General features: G+C 38.2%; 1 protein-coding gene across 5 annotated transcripts in view; it reads left to right on the forward strand.

The window, feature by feature from the left end:
• Nucleotides 1-14823, forward strand: part of GALNTL6 (polypeptide N-acetylgalactosaminyltransferase like 6) — a 958556-nt gene that overhangs the window by 482495 nt on the left and 461238 nt on the right. For all 5 annotated transcript variants that reach the window (XM_042842096.2, XM_065596587.1, XM_042842097.2 and 2 more), the window contains one exon: nucleotides 11638-11804. In XM_042842096.2, coding sequence (XP_042698030.1) covers nucleotides 11638-11804 — 167 coding nt within the window. The remainder of the gene's footprint in view (nucleotides 1-11637; nucleotides 11805-14823) is intronic.

Here is a 14823-nt window from a genome sequence, read left to right on the forward strand (position 1 = left end):
CTAACCACAATATAACCTACATGCTGCTCCAGTGTTTGACCTTGAATAAGGACTGCAAGGTTCAGCCACTAATTCATAGTCTAACTGGTGTGCATATATGAAAGAGTGTGAAAGTTAAGGTATAAGCACTCCTAACTTTTACCTATCCTGGAGGATGGGGGAAACCTGACTAACCCAACTTAGAAGAAAAAAAAAATTTAAAAGGTACCTACACTTATACTGCAACCAGGGCTGTAGTTCTCAGCTCATTTAGATGTTTCTGTGCTAGTTTTAAGCTAGTCGGCTCTCTAAAAATAGCAGTAAAGTTGCAATAGCATGGATTTCAATGTGGATTAGAAATGAGTTCATAGCCGGGATCCAGATGAGCTTTACAGGTGGTGCTGAAGACTGTGCAACTGTGCGCTCACTACTATTTTTAATGAGCTAGCTAGATTAAAGCTAGCATGGGTATGTCTATGTGAACTGTAAATTACACCCCCAGTCTCAATATAGCCATAGCCTTAGTGTTGTGCTCTTTGGTGTTGGTTCATATGTGGCAAGATATCACCCGGTAAAGCCTGTGCAAATATTTATCAAAAGGAAAGATAGTGGTAAGGAGAAGTGGGGGGGGGGGGGGCAGCAAACATGAGTACAGAATATTTGAGAGAAAGAGAGTAGAAACATTGAGGGTGAAATTCCACCCTCACATTCTAAGCAATGGTGTTTCATAGAGTGCATTATGAAAGGATTGTGGGCAGAAAGGAATTTTCCTCCCAAACTGGGAGGAATGCAGCACTGTAAACTTAATCCTTCCATGTTGCTATTATATTTCCATAAACTGGCATAACAGTAGCTACCACTATGCAAATTCTATACAGGCTGTGGTGGCCATTCATTCTGGGTATTCTAGCCCCTCATCCAACCCAACCCAAGCCACCTCTATGTAGCCCTGATCAATCTCCCTTTAAAGTCAATAGAACTATTTTCATTGATTTCAGTAGAAACTGGATTAAGTCCTATGCTGGCAAACTGTCCACCATATGGTCACTCTCATTACTATTATTATTCTGCTCAATTAAAAGTTACCCTTTGTTGATCGTGCTGTTTTCCTTTTTGAAATGGTTAGTTGTGAAGAACACAGTTTTTAGCTATAAGAGTCTTAGATAACTGCTAAACTAAAAGCTTGCTTTTAGAAATGCAATGAGCGAAATGCAATTATGCTTATCCAGGAAATATAACTGTATGCGTACAATCAACAAAACTTGGACCCTAGTTCAATGAGTGCTCCATGTTCACTTTCCTTTGTTTGCAAATTGAAATACTTTCTGCTACTAGAACAGAAAATCAATTTATAAGATGCTTTTATAGATCAGTACAAATGAAAAGTCACTTACATTCAGTCCTCTTGCTGTGCTACATAAATGTTGATGCATTGGTTTTTTTTGTTTTGTTTTTTTTTAAGGGCTTACATTCTGGAAAAAAGATCATTTTTCATTTAAAAAAATCTGTTCAATCTGTTTTGTTTTTTTCCCCCCAGAAGATAAAAAATATTTTCTCCATGCCTTGGAATCTTTAAGTAACCATTTTATAAAATGTGTTTATTAAATGGTTTGTATCTAAGTTAAAACATTTTCTACTGGAGGATTAAAGTAATATTAAGGGGTCACTAATACAAACTGATTGGTGTTAAATTGGCAGCTTTGTTACCATGTTTTAGGAACAAATGAGTGAGGCAAAAAGTAGTTACTCAGATCAATTTCTTATTACTAAAACAACTTGAAAAACCTTGCATATTCACTGGTAGCCATTTAAAGCAGTTTAAAAGCAACAGTTTCCACTCTATTTAGAACACAAGATAACTATAGCAGCTGTGTGGTAAGTCAGCAACTATTGACTTCTAAATGGATTCTATTGAATGACATTTAAAGAAAAACACAAACTGAACTGAAAATGTTTGTAAATCAATGTTATAACCTAAAGTAATATTTGATATTCATAGTAGTCCTCTCAATAAAATAAACATGGACACTTGTGTCAAGAGATGATGTAAGAAAACAAACCCATTTGAAATTCTCATTCCTAGAAGTTCTGAGTCCTAACCTAAATTGTATTGATTTTTATTTTGACTTGTAATCAGTAATGTCGTGTATTTTTACAGGATTTCAATCTGGGGTGAGCAAACAATAATGCAGAATATTTTGTCCAAGTTGCTGAGTATGCCATCCAGAAATAGAGAAAAGTAGTTCTTTGCCTTCTGCTCAGACAACTAAAACAAATGGAAAAGATGAGAACCACTCAGATGTAATCATCCTAAACTTCTCTAAAAAAAAAAAACAGGAGTACTTGTGGCACCTTAGAGACTAACAAATTTATTAGAGCATAAGCTTTCGTGGACTACAGCCCACTTCATAAAGCTTATGCTCTAATAAATTTGTTAGTCTCTAAGGTGCCACAAGTACTCCTGTTCTTTTTGCGGATACAGACTAACACGGCTGCTACTCTGAAACCTAAACTTCTCTATGAGTGTTCCTCACATTATTTAATCCTCCTTGAGAAAGAACAAATACCCAACACAGTCCTAAAGTAAGTTGTAGAAGATAAAATATTATTCTACAATCATGATCGGCCTCATACTTAGTTGTTGGGTTCTTTTTTAAAAAAAGAGAAAGGATTGGTTGCTCAGCTTTTCCATCATAAACAGAATGACATTTGCAACATCAAACATCGCCGCCTCTCCCACAACCCTTTAAAAATAAATACTCGGGATAGTTTTATATCTTTCCATAACTAGAAAAGGGAGAAGAGCTAGAGACTCCATTTAGTTCTTTAGGGAGTTAAATCTATTTTACATGGAAGTTGCTTAACTACTACAGTGGTGGGCAGCCATATAAAACATAGGAGACAGAGAGATTCCCAATAACATTCAAAGGAACACTTAGCAGCTTGTCTCTATACTTTTTTAAGTACATCAGAAGCACGAAGCCTGCTAAACAATCGAGGGCCCATTGGACAACTGAAATGCTAAATTTCTGGAGACTTCTCAAGGATGAGAAGGCCATTACAGGGGAACTAAATAAATTATTTGCATCGGTCTTCACGGCTGAGGATGTGAGGAAGATTCCCTAATCTGAGCCATTCTTTTTAGGTGACAAATCTGAGGAACTGTTCCAGATTGAGGTGTCATTAGAGGAAGTTTGGGAACAAATTGATAAATTAAACAGTAATATGTCACTAGGACCAGATGATATTCACTCAAGAGTTGTGAAGGAACTCAAATGTGAAATTGCTGAATTAACAACGGTGGTATATAACCTATCGTTTAAATCAGCTTCTGTATCAGATGACTGGAGGATAGCTAATGTGACGCCATTTTTTTAAAAGTCTCCAGAAATGATCCTGGCAATTACAGGCCAGTAAGCCTAACATCAGTATCAGGCAAACTAGTTGAAACTATAGTGAAGAACAGAATTATCAGACACATAGATGAACATGATTTGTAGGAGAAGAGTCAACATGTTTTTTGTAAGGGTAAATCATGCCTCTCCGATCTACTAGAATTAATTGAGAGGGTCAACAAGCATGTGGACCAGGGTGATCCAATGGATACAGTGTACTTAGATTTTCAGAAAGCCTTTGACATGGTCCCTCACCAAAGGCTGTTCAGTAAATCATGGGATAAGAGAGAAAGTCTTCTCATGGATCAGTAGCTGGTTAAAAGATAGGAAACAAAGGGTAGGAATAAATAGTTTTCAGAATGGAGAGAGGTAAGTAGTGGTGTCCCCCAAGGGTCTGTACTGAGACCAGTACTATTCAGCATATTCATAAGTTATCTGGAAAAAGGGGTAAACAGTGAGGTGGAAAAATTTGCTGCTGATACAAAACTACACAAGATAGTTAAGTCCAAAGTGAAGAGTTACAAAGGGATCTCACAAAACTGGGTGACTGGGCAAAAAAAAAATGGTAGATGAAATTCAATGTTGATAAATGCAAAGTAAATGCACAATGGAAAAAACAATCCCAAATATACATCTGAAACGATGGGGTCTAAATTAGCTGTTACCACTCAAGAAAGAGATCTTGGAGTCATTGTGGATAGTTCTCTGAAAACATCCACTCAATGTGCAGCACCTGTCAAAAAAGCTAACAGAAAGTTAGGAATCATTAAGAAAGGGATAGATAAGACAGAAAATATTATATTGCCTCTATATAAATCCATGGTACGCCCACATATTGAATACTGTGTGCATATGTGGTCACCCTTCTTAAAAGAGATGTATTGGAATGGGAAAAGGTGCAGAAAATGGCAACATAAATGATCAGGGGTCTGAAACAGCTTCCATATGAGGAGGATTAATAAGACTGGTACTTAGCTTGGAAAAGAGATGATTGAAATCTATTAAATCATAACTGGTGTGGAAAAAGTAAATAAGGAAATGTTTACTCTTTTTCATAACACACGAACTAGGGGTCACCAAATGAAATTAAGAGGCAGCAGGTTTAAAACAAACAGAAGGAAGTATTTCTTCACACAACGTACAGTCAACCATTGCGGTTATGGAGTTGTGGAACTCTTTGCCAGGGGATGTTGTGAAGGCAAAGACTATAACAGGGTGCTAAAAAGAACTATATAAATTCATGGAGGATGAGTCAATCAATGGCTATTAGCCAAGATGGGCAGGGATGGTGTCACTATGCTCTGTTTGCCAGAAGCTGGGAATGGGCCGCAGGAGATGGATCACTTGATGATTACCTGTTCTGTTCATTCCCTCTGGGGCACCTGGAATTGGCCACTATTGGAAGACAGGATACTGGGCTGACCCAGTATGGCTGTTCTTATATTTGCACTAAGTCCAAAGGGAACGTGGATCAAAATATAGCACAGATTTCACAAGAGAAAGACACTAGACTTACAAAAGCTCTTATGGGTTTAGGAGGCACTTAATTAGTTACAGGCTGATGACATAACCTTTGGATGGATAAGTTGGTGCTTCAGTCTAGTCTGACGTTCTTTTGTAAAATAGAGCTCCATGTTCTTTCCATTCCCATCCCAAGGAGACCCCTCACCACAGTCTAAGCTTTAAAAGCTCCTTGAGGTTCTACTTGAAGCAGAAGTAAAGGCCTGAGAAAGTCCATTCAACTTTTGTCTCTTTGATGCTAATTCATTGAGAAATGCTCTTGTTAAAGCCATACCTAAAGGGCTGTCTAACTGCATTTTTCACTGCTATGACCTGGCTGGCTGACAGTTAGGTCATGCCAAGGCTTATATTATCTGAGGCAGAGCAGTTTGTACTGTCCTAACTTATGAAATTTTCAATCTGGATTTTAGGCAAAAGCAGCTGCATGTCTTCACTTGTACTTAGTAAATCTTTTCTGCTTACATTTAGATCATAGGGAGGAACCTTGTTTTGGTTCCTCAGTCTTACAAAACATATTTCCAAGGAAGAGGAGCTCATATTCTCCCATTTCTTTGTGGTTTAACACTGATCTTGCTTATAGTGCTTAAGGCAGTGTGCTTCTTTATCTCTTTTATACATCCCTTGAATTACATTTACCATTCATGAGTGAGACTCCTCTAAAGGGACAATCCGGGCAGCAGTACTTCCCAAATATTTTTTATGAAATAAAATGAGCTCAGGCCCCACCTTCCTGTGCTCTAGAGACTATTCATATGTGGGTGCATTGAATGAAATACTAGGATAATTAAATATATTGATACACAAAGACATTGTGTGTGTATGCTCTGTGATTTACTGGTTATATACCCTTCTGACCCTGTACCTAGATGGCTCCTAGTTGCCAGATGGAGCAGTTTCAGGGAAAGTCCATCTTAGGTCCATCTTAGGTCAGTCAGAGTCTTCAGATACTGTAGCTGACAAACTGTAAAAAGTCTGTATTGAGCACATATGAACTGTGATTTTTTTTCCCAGAAACTCATAACTTGGCCAAATTTGGGTGAATTTTCACAGAGATGGCAAAAGGTACATTCCAGATAGCAAGAAGACCCCTCTGACAAATGTCAAGGCCCTGCTCCAAAGTATGGAGGCATTAAAGCTGCCCAACAAAAAGTTGTAATAATTTTTTAACCTGGATAAAACTTAAATATAGCTGGCCCGGAACTGGATTTTTGTGAGAAATTCCATGATTTCATTTTTTTCCTACTCCAAAACGGAACAAAACCAAAAAAATTCAAAATTTCTCACAAAACAAAATTCCTCTCTCTCCCCAAAAAATAGTTTCAGGTTGAGTGAAACATTTTGATATCTTGTTCAATAAAATCAAAATGTTCCTATTCTGACTTATTTTATATCTATAAAATAAAAAATTGAAATGAAAAGTCATTGCAAAATGGAAAATTGAAATGTCCTGTTTTTTGTAAATGACATTTAATTGAAATTCACATTGTTTTCACATAACATTTAGTTTTGGATTAATTGGCATCTTCCAATGGAAAAATTTTCTGTTAGAAAATTTCCAAACAGTTTAATATTTTCCCTTATCCAATTCTCAGAAATAGTTGAATCACTTTAGATGCTACTTTATACATAGATATATATCATACTCCTGGGGGAATTCTGCACCACTGCGCAATGCGGAATTTTACAGAATGTGCGCTCAGAATTTCCTTTCCCCCCACAGAAATGAGCTGCAGTGCTGCTAGCCACCACTAGGGTCTGCTGGACCCAGCAGAGCCTAGTTTGCACATAGAAGACACTGCTGGAAGGAGGGAGAGGAAGCTAGATGGTTCCTGGCAGCTGGAGTTCCCAGCATGCCCTTAGGGAAGGAGAGGGCAGCATGCAGGGAACTCTGTGCAAGCCTGGGACTGAGCATCAGGCAGTTTCTCCCTCTGGATCCCTGGGCTCTGGGGGTGGAGAAGGACGGGTGTCTGGGAAAGGGGGGGGGCACAGCTAGGATTGGGGGGAGATGGGATGCGGGTATCTGGGCTGGGGGGCGCAGCTGAGCTCTGGGGAGGAGGAGGTTTGGGTGCATTGGCTGGGGGCTCCTGAAGGTGGCTTTGGGGGGGAGGGTTTGTGGGTAACTGCCCCCACCCCAGCTGGGATCTTGGGGGGTGGAGGGGAGAAGGCAGAGAAACAGGAACTGGGTTCTTTAACGCTGTAGTCCGGGGGAATTTGTGTGTGTGTCTGTATTGTTACAGATATACTTGCTGACAGGTGTTTTGAAATAAACTACCAAAATAATTGAAGCTGGCATGATTATGCAGTGTTATTTTGACAAATAAAATGTTCAGAATTTTAAAATATTGTTTGCAGAATTTTTAATTATTTGGCACAGAATTCCCTCGGGAGTAAGATCAGTTGGAGGCAGACACCTAGCATGGAAACTTTCAGCTCAAACTGTTAAAGATTAGCAAAATTATAAGCAGTTGTAAGCCAGGTCTTAAAATGGGAAGTATTGGGCAACCTTAAGTGTAGTATCACTTATAACTAAGTGGAAGTTCCAAGTCCCACCAAGATACTGGTTAGACCCATACAGTGAAAGAGCCTGGTCTAGATATGTAACTCTGCTTCCCTCTGGACAACAACTTCCAGGATTCTCACTCATTCATTCACCCTTCTCTCTGCAGAGTGTGGGGCTTGAATGATGAAATGATATGTAGTGGAGTCATTGAAGGAGCACTCATTTGTCCTGCATCTAGTCCTTGTTCAGGAGTGATTTGATGCTCTTGTATCCATTTCAAATAAACTCTGGCCCTGTATTTTTATATGTAATTAAAGATTAGGAGGTTCTTTCATCCTGAAGCTGAAACGTGATCAACTGGGCAGACCCCTGAAGCAACCTACAGATGTCTGAAGATCAAAAATCTTAAGAGGTAGGAGAGCTTCCTATATAATTTATGCTGGAGGCATGAGACCCAGGATTAAGCCTTTTGCATCAGGATGTAAATTTTCATAGGTCCACAGAAGCACGTGGAGCTATGACAATTCTTACCAGCTGACGATCTGCCCTGATATCTTCAGATAAGTAGAATTACAGGTAATTTAGCTTTTTAAAAATAACTAGATTACATAGACATGAAGAAAAGCAAACTATTAGGGGCCGGAAACTTTTAATGATGGACACTAAACGTATGAAACTTCAGATTTTCTCTTTCAGATTAGAAGATAACACACATTTTTCTAAAAACTCTCTGAATGTAAAGCTTTAAGTATATTTTCTTTATAGCATGATTAGTTACCATAACCTCTTGTTTTCATGAACAAAAACTAATGCCAGTGACAGGCCACCTGTCAAGGCTGAATCCCCACACTGGGAGTATGGAAGGTGGGGCCCACAAGGATTTTAAAAATTTATACTTGCCACTCCAGACTTGTATTAAACTCTCAAGGTTACAGCTTTTCTCTGACCTTGGCTTGGTAAACGCTGCCACCATCCAAATGCAACGCGCCCCCCCCCCCCCGCCCTTGGACCCAGGAAGGAGCACTTGGGAATTCCTCCCTGTGGGGTACCCTTAAGCCCTTTCACACACACTCCCCTCTGGGGAAGAGCTGAGAAAGAAAACAAAGGAAATCAGCTGTTGTCCCCAGCTAGTCAAACAACATGCACAAACCTCTAGGACACCAAAACTCCAATCCTGTTCTTAAAAAAGGTAAATTTTATTAAACACAAAAAGGAAAAAAAATACATCTGGAATTTAGGCTTTTGCTAGATTTTAAAAGAGTGATTCCAAAAATTAAGCACCCAAAATAGCTTTCTTGGTGGGGTTCAGCTTTAAGGTTACAAACAAACAAAAGCATCTGGGGTTAGCACGGAGGAGATCCACATGCTAAAATAAGAAATAAACCTGATCGCGTCTATCTAAACATTCCTAATTTAAAAAGCGACAAAAGACTCTTTGCCACAGGACTCTTTGTCGCTTTTTACAGATCCAGACTAACATGGTTACCCCTCTGATTCCTAATTTACTTACATATTTGGGGGGGGTTTCAAATAAGTAATTATAGTTATGATCTGATGATTTCTCATACCTGGCTTAAAACTTTACACAGCATTCCTGCTGCCCTCTGTTCCCCTCTTTTCCAGAGAGACACAACAGAAACAAAGGGAAAGCTCTTTCCCAATTTTAAAAAGTTCTAGCCTTCCCATTGGCTCTTTTGGTCAGGTGCCTATTCCTTTTCTTTTACCTGTGGACTTGTTAACCCTCTGTAGGTAAAGCAAGCATAGAACAGACACCAAGAGGGATTTTACAGCTAACTGGCTGGCTGGGTATCCATAAAAGGGAGCTACCCCTGCGTCATTTATCACACCACCTGTTCTGAGGATTAAGCTTCTCAATGGCATTGATATTTGTATTTATTATTTGTGTTCTTCACAATAGTATCTGTAGCTATAGCAACTACTGCCACTCCATCCCAATTTCTTTCTCCTCCAGTGAAGTTATGGGGGGTTTGCAGAAGAAAGAGTACTTGTTTGTTTATATGGCAATGAAAAAATTAAGAGCTGGCTGTACCTGAACTAACAGTTAAGAGTGCTTCTCCATGTCACTGATACTTGTGAGGAGAATGTGATAATGAAAGTTGTCTTGAATCTGTTCCCAAGACTGTTGGGGTTTTTAATTAATGTTTTCTGGAAAATATAAGGCCCAAACCAAGTTTCATTGTATTGTTCAAAGAACACTAATAGACTCTCTTCTGCAATTACTACTGATGTAAGGATAAGGCTAAACAGAAATCAGAAGGAACAGTCACAAGAGTGACGTGCTGGCAAGCTGCATGGCAACTTTAAAAAAAATAACATAATAGAAGCTCAAACTAATTGTGTGTGCCAATTTTTTAATAAAAAGTAAGAGTACCAAAACAATACCACCATAGCTAAACAGCAGAGTAAAAGAGGCCATTAGAGACAAAAAGACATCTTTCAAAAATTGGAAGTCAAATCCTACTGAGGAAAATAGAAAGGCACATCAACTCTGGTAAGTCAAGTATAAAAGTGTAATTAGGCAGGCCAAAAAGAATTTGAAGAGCAACAAACAGAAGGCAAAAACCTACAGCAAAATTTTGTGAACTACATCAGAAGCAGGAAGCCTGCCAAACAATCCGTGGGGCCACTGGACAATTGAGGTGCTAACGGAGCACTCAAGGAAAATAAGGCTGTTGCAAAGAATATATTTAGCTTCTCTGCCTCTCTCTTCACTACAAAGAACAGGGCCGGCTCCAGGCACCAGCCCACCAAGCTTGTGCTTGGGGCGGCACCTGGAGGGGGGCGGCACGGTGCTCCGGCGATCGGGGAGAGCGGGGCCATCGCCGGGGCTCGCCGCCCTCCCCCCCGGCGCTCTGGCCGCCGGGGACAGTGGAGCCCCGGGCGGGCTCGCCGCCCTCCTCCCGGGGCTCCGGCCGCCCTCCCCTGCCGCGCTGGGAAAGAATGTGAGGGAGATTCTCATATCTGAGCCATTCTTTTTACATGATAAATCTGAGGAACTGCCCCAGACTGAGGTGTCAATAGAGGATGTTTTTGGAACAAATTGATTAAATTAAACAGTAATAATTCACCGGGACCAGGGGGTATTCACCCAAGAGTTCTGTGTGAGAGGATGAATCAGGCACCATACTTATTCAATCTTTGGCTTCTTTGCTGCAATGGATAAGAAGGCATGCCAATTATGATCTGAACATCTGTTAGGGGCTGGGCTGAGGTCTCCAACTATTTCCCACGGATTACTAAAAAGATATTGGATCATAATGACTTTGCATCACTGTTGACTGGAGCTGAATTTGAAACACTGACCTCTAGATAAAAGGCTCTATAGCCCACTAAATGTAGTGTAACTATCCACTCCAGACATTATGTGGTTTGAAAGTTTATCTCAGAATTAAGGGGCTTTTAGACATTGTTGCAAAATGATAAGCTTTTAAGTATGTATTTTACTGGATGACATTATATAAATGCAGTTGTTGATTAACAGTTCTGAAATACTTTTGCCTTTGCAGTTAGCAAAAGATTAGTGTTGATATCCAGAGACATGTTTTTTTTAACACTTTTCATTTAATGGCATCCATTGTATTGAATATTTAGAAGTAGAGCTGGAGTTGTACTTGCGTAAGTCTTTGTTTGAATATATACTATCTAGTAAAATAACTTTTCGTTGTCTACCAGTTTTGCCTTTTTGAGTAAAGAACTAATTTTACAATTCTTCTTTGCTTTGGATAATAAAAGGATCATTCAAATTCTTCTTTTAATATGATATTTCAAAAATATTTTGAGTAAATATATCCTTATAAAGAGAAATAGTATTTAGAATGCACATCCTCTACTAGTTACTCAGGAAGAATTCCCACTGAAGCCACATAATCTACTTCTGAGTTTACATCAGCATTACACTATTGTACCTTCATTTTTTCTAATTTAAGGTGTTATATTTGTAAAATCCTTGCTATTGAGTACTTGAATAAAAAAGGACCCAGTAGTTATTGAATATTAGTTTCATGGCAGGTACTGTGTCGGTAGTTAATGCTATTTAATTAAATACATAATTTAATTAATGATGTGATTGATTATAGAGTTAAAGACACTGTTTGGATATACTGAGTCATTTCACACCACAAAATGTGATGGCTGAACAGAGCAAACAGTTGAGTTGTATATACTGAATCCATTCTACTCTTCTGTGTTCTTATACGCCTCCTTTTTTTCCCCCCTTCTCAGCTGTAAGCACAAGGTATACTTGGAAAAGTTGCCAAATACTAGCATAATTATCCCATTTCATAACGAAGGATGGACTTCACTCTTGCGAACCATATACAGCATTATCAACCGGACTCCAGACATCCTCATAGCTGAAATCATTCTTGTGGATGACTTCAGTGACAGAGGTAAGATCCAGTGGTTTAAGATTGTGACTATGTAGAAATTAAACGAGAGGAAAATATAAAGAAACAAAACCTGTTTGACCAGTTGTACCCAGAAAAAGATCAGTTTAGTTGTTATAGTTTGCTCATGCATTGAGCACTGCTTGTTTAGTTAGGTTTTGTGGTTAGCTTGTGTGTTACTATAGATGAAGGGTGAAATATATTTTATATTAAGAAGAAGAAAAAGGTAAAATCTCTCTCATGCTTTTCCACTAATAAAATGTTTGAATTGGTGCATCTTTCTGAAATGCTGCAAATTAGTAATGTTGAAAACATATTATTTTCTGTAGGCTTTATTCTCCCCAGTAAAAACCTATTAACTTTCACCTTTTGGATGTGACTTGACAGATTTCTTAACTTGTGTTTTATTGCATGAGGCAGCGCCATTTAACTGTACAAAATGGCCATACCAAAGAATGACAATATTATAATTTTTTCACATTATAGCCTTTTGACTAAAAAGGGAACATTGCTTCAGAACATGAGTTTTGAACATTGAAATTTCTAGAAATCTGGATAAAGTAAAACTAAAAAAATCTTCTTTTTTGTTTTGTTTTTGTTTTGAAGCCTTAGCCTCTGAATTGCTGCAAGTGTTAGTCATCCTCCATCATTAGTTCTTGAATTCAATGTCAATAAGTCCCCTTTATTCTTGGTAAAATCCAACAATGGCAGTTTGAGGTATTGATTAAAAAAATCAAATAATTATTTCTTTTCAAATGTACTTTATTTTTCTGACCTTAAATCTTGTAAACAACTTTGAATTTTAAAACTGTCAGTGGATACTTGATGAAGGTGAACCTTTCTCTGAACTGCAATCCACCAAAGCTGTTGCTCATCTCCAAGTGGATTGATATGTGGTGTAAAGGGGAAACTGCATTCTTGGGTAGTTTTCTAGATAATTAACTTTTGTCTCAATATGGAATTTATCAGAGCAAATTTCTGACCTACAACTATTATGGCAGGAAGCCTTTAGGTGTCTGAGAAAAATGTTTGTGTACCATTGCTGTGACAGAGCATTTCTCAGCAAGATTTTTATTTGACAATGATATTTGAAGAGGGGTGTGTGTGACACATGAATCTATCTTGGTTTCTCATCACTGTCATCTCTATTGCCATATGAATTTTGATGAACTGTCCTTCTACATATAATGTAGTTTAACTGTAATCATGAAGTAAGCAAGTGTAAAGCTGGCTGCTCCCTGCTTCATAGATTCTATACTATGACCAGAGTTTTCTGGGACAAGAATCGTAAGGTAGTGTTGCAATTTTTCGACAGGCAAGTGATTTTCCAGTAGTAAACAAGCTGTAGAGACATCTGTAAGGAGAAGTCTTATTGGTTATCTGAAAACATACTAGAAGTTTTAAAAAGAATAATTTTACTTCAAGAGAACACTGTTACTGAGACCCTGTTCTCTCATAAGCACTCGTGACCATATATGCGTTCAGAATATGGTGGTATAGTAGTAGTGTTTTATGAAGGTTTTACTGATAATAAAAGTAGCTTTTATAATATTAAATATTATTGGTCTAGAAGGTTTAAATCTACCTCCCGGTTACTAGAGAGAATCAGTTACAATTAATCAAATAATCTTGTCTCTCTTTTAGCAGTTCTCAGTGTGTTGGTTTGTTTCTAGTGAGCGCCCTCTGTCTGCTAAGCAAGACCTCTCTTAGCAGGGTGAAAATATTTTGTATGAATAAATGTCACTACATTTCCACCTTTTGGAGTACATTTTCAAACGTTGTGCATAGTTTTAACCAAACTCTGTGGGAGTCACATAGTTCAAAATTGTATTCAGCTTAGAGAAAGTCTTAACCTTTTAGACCAAGACATTTGTTGTTAATACAGGGATGAAGATAAGGCTTCTGAAAGAGACAGTACAAGACTGTGTCCCACTGAAAAATGAATACTAGTTTAAAGAAATTACTTTGCAAAACACTGTTCCTACCTCAAATATCATAGAATATCAGGATTGGAAGGGACCTCAGAAGGTCATTTAGTCCAATCCCCAGACAGATTTTTGCCCCAGATCCCTAAATGGTCCCCTCAAGGATTGAACTCACAACCCTGGGTTTAGCAGGCCAATGCTCAAACCACTGAGCTATCCCTCTCCCCAGATGCTTAACGCTAAAATAGTGTAAAAAAAAATTGTAGTGGAAAATGCATATTCAATAGTATCTAAACATTTCATAGAAACTTGAATTGCTGTGGGGGCTCACCAGCTCCATAATAGTCCTCCAAGCTTGTGTAATACAGATGGATTAGTTTGATTTGTACTTCTGTTGCAAGATGACATTTCAGTTCATGGAATGATCCAATCACAGTGATTTGTGAAATACCTTATCTGTAATTAGTAAAATCCGTTCTACATCCTGTACGGGATCTCTTTTTGAAAGACTAGAAGAGGAAGCAAAGAAGGCATATCTAAAACAGCCTATGGCTAATTAATCTGTGTAACTGTTATTGAAATCCAGGAATAGAGAGCAAATTGTTGTACTCTATCACCTCTGTGCTGGAGATGATTTCACATGTGCTAGTGATGAATGTGTATCCATTAGTGTCATTGTCCTTTTTCCTAATAAGTACCATATTGTAGGTGCCTGATTTAGTCTGGTTCCTATTGTTCTGAAGCCAGTTATATCGTTTAAATAATGTTACATTTTTGCCATGGTATTCAACTGAAAAGTGTGAATTAGTGCACTCTGCCATTAAAGTTTTTATATGGTTCAGGATTCATTTAAACTGTACTTATCCCTTCCAAATTATTTTAAAACTGATGATAGGTGTCTAGCATTCCCTCCGAGGTCCTTTATTAATCAAACTCTTCTTCAGAACACTATTGCGGAGTGATAACTAAGAGACCAACGAATTAGTTGGAAATACAATTATTTAGAAAGGTGGAGAACACTTAACAACTTCAAAGGATTGTAAAAATAGATGAAGGAATGTCAGTTCTTTTCCTATTTTATATTTTTACCTAATGTT

The sequence above is a fragment of the Chrysemys picta genome, chromosome 5 (genome assembly GCF_011386835.1).
Source record: "Chrysemys picta bellii isolate R12L10 chromosome 5, ASM1138683v2, whole genome shotgun sequence".
In the NCBI taxonomy this organism is placed as follows: domain Eukaryota; kingdom Metazoa; phylum Chordata; order Testudines; family Emydidae; genus Chrysemys; species Chrysemys picta.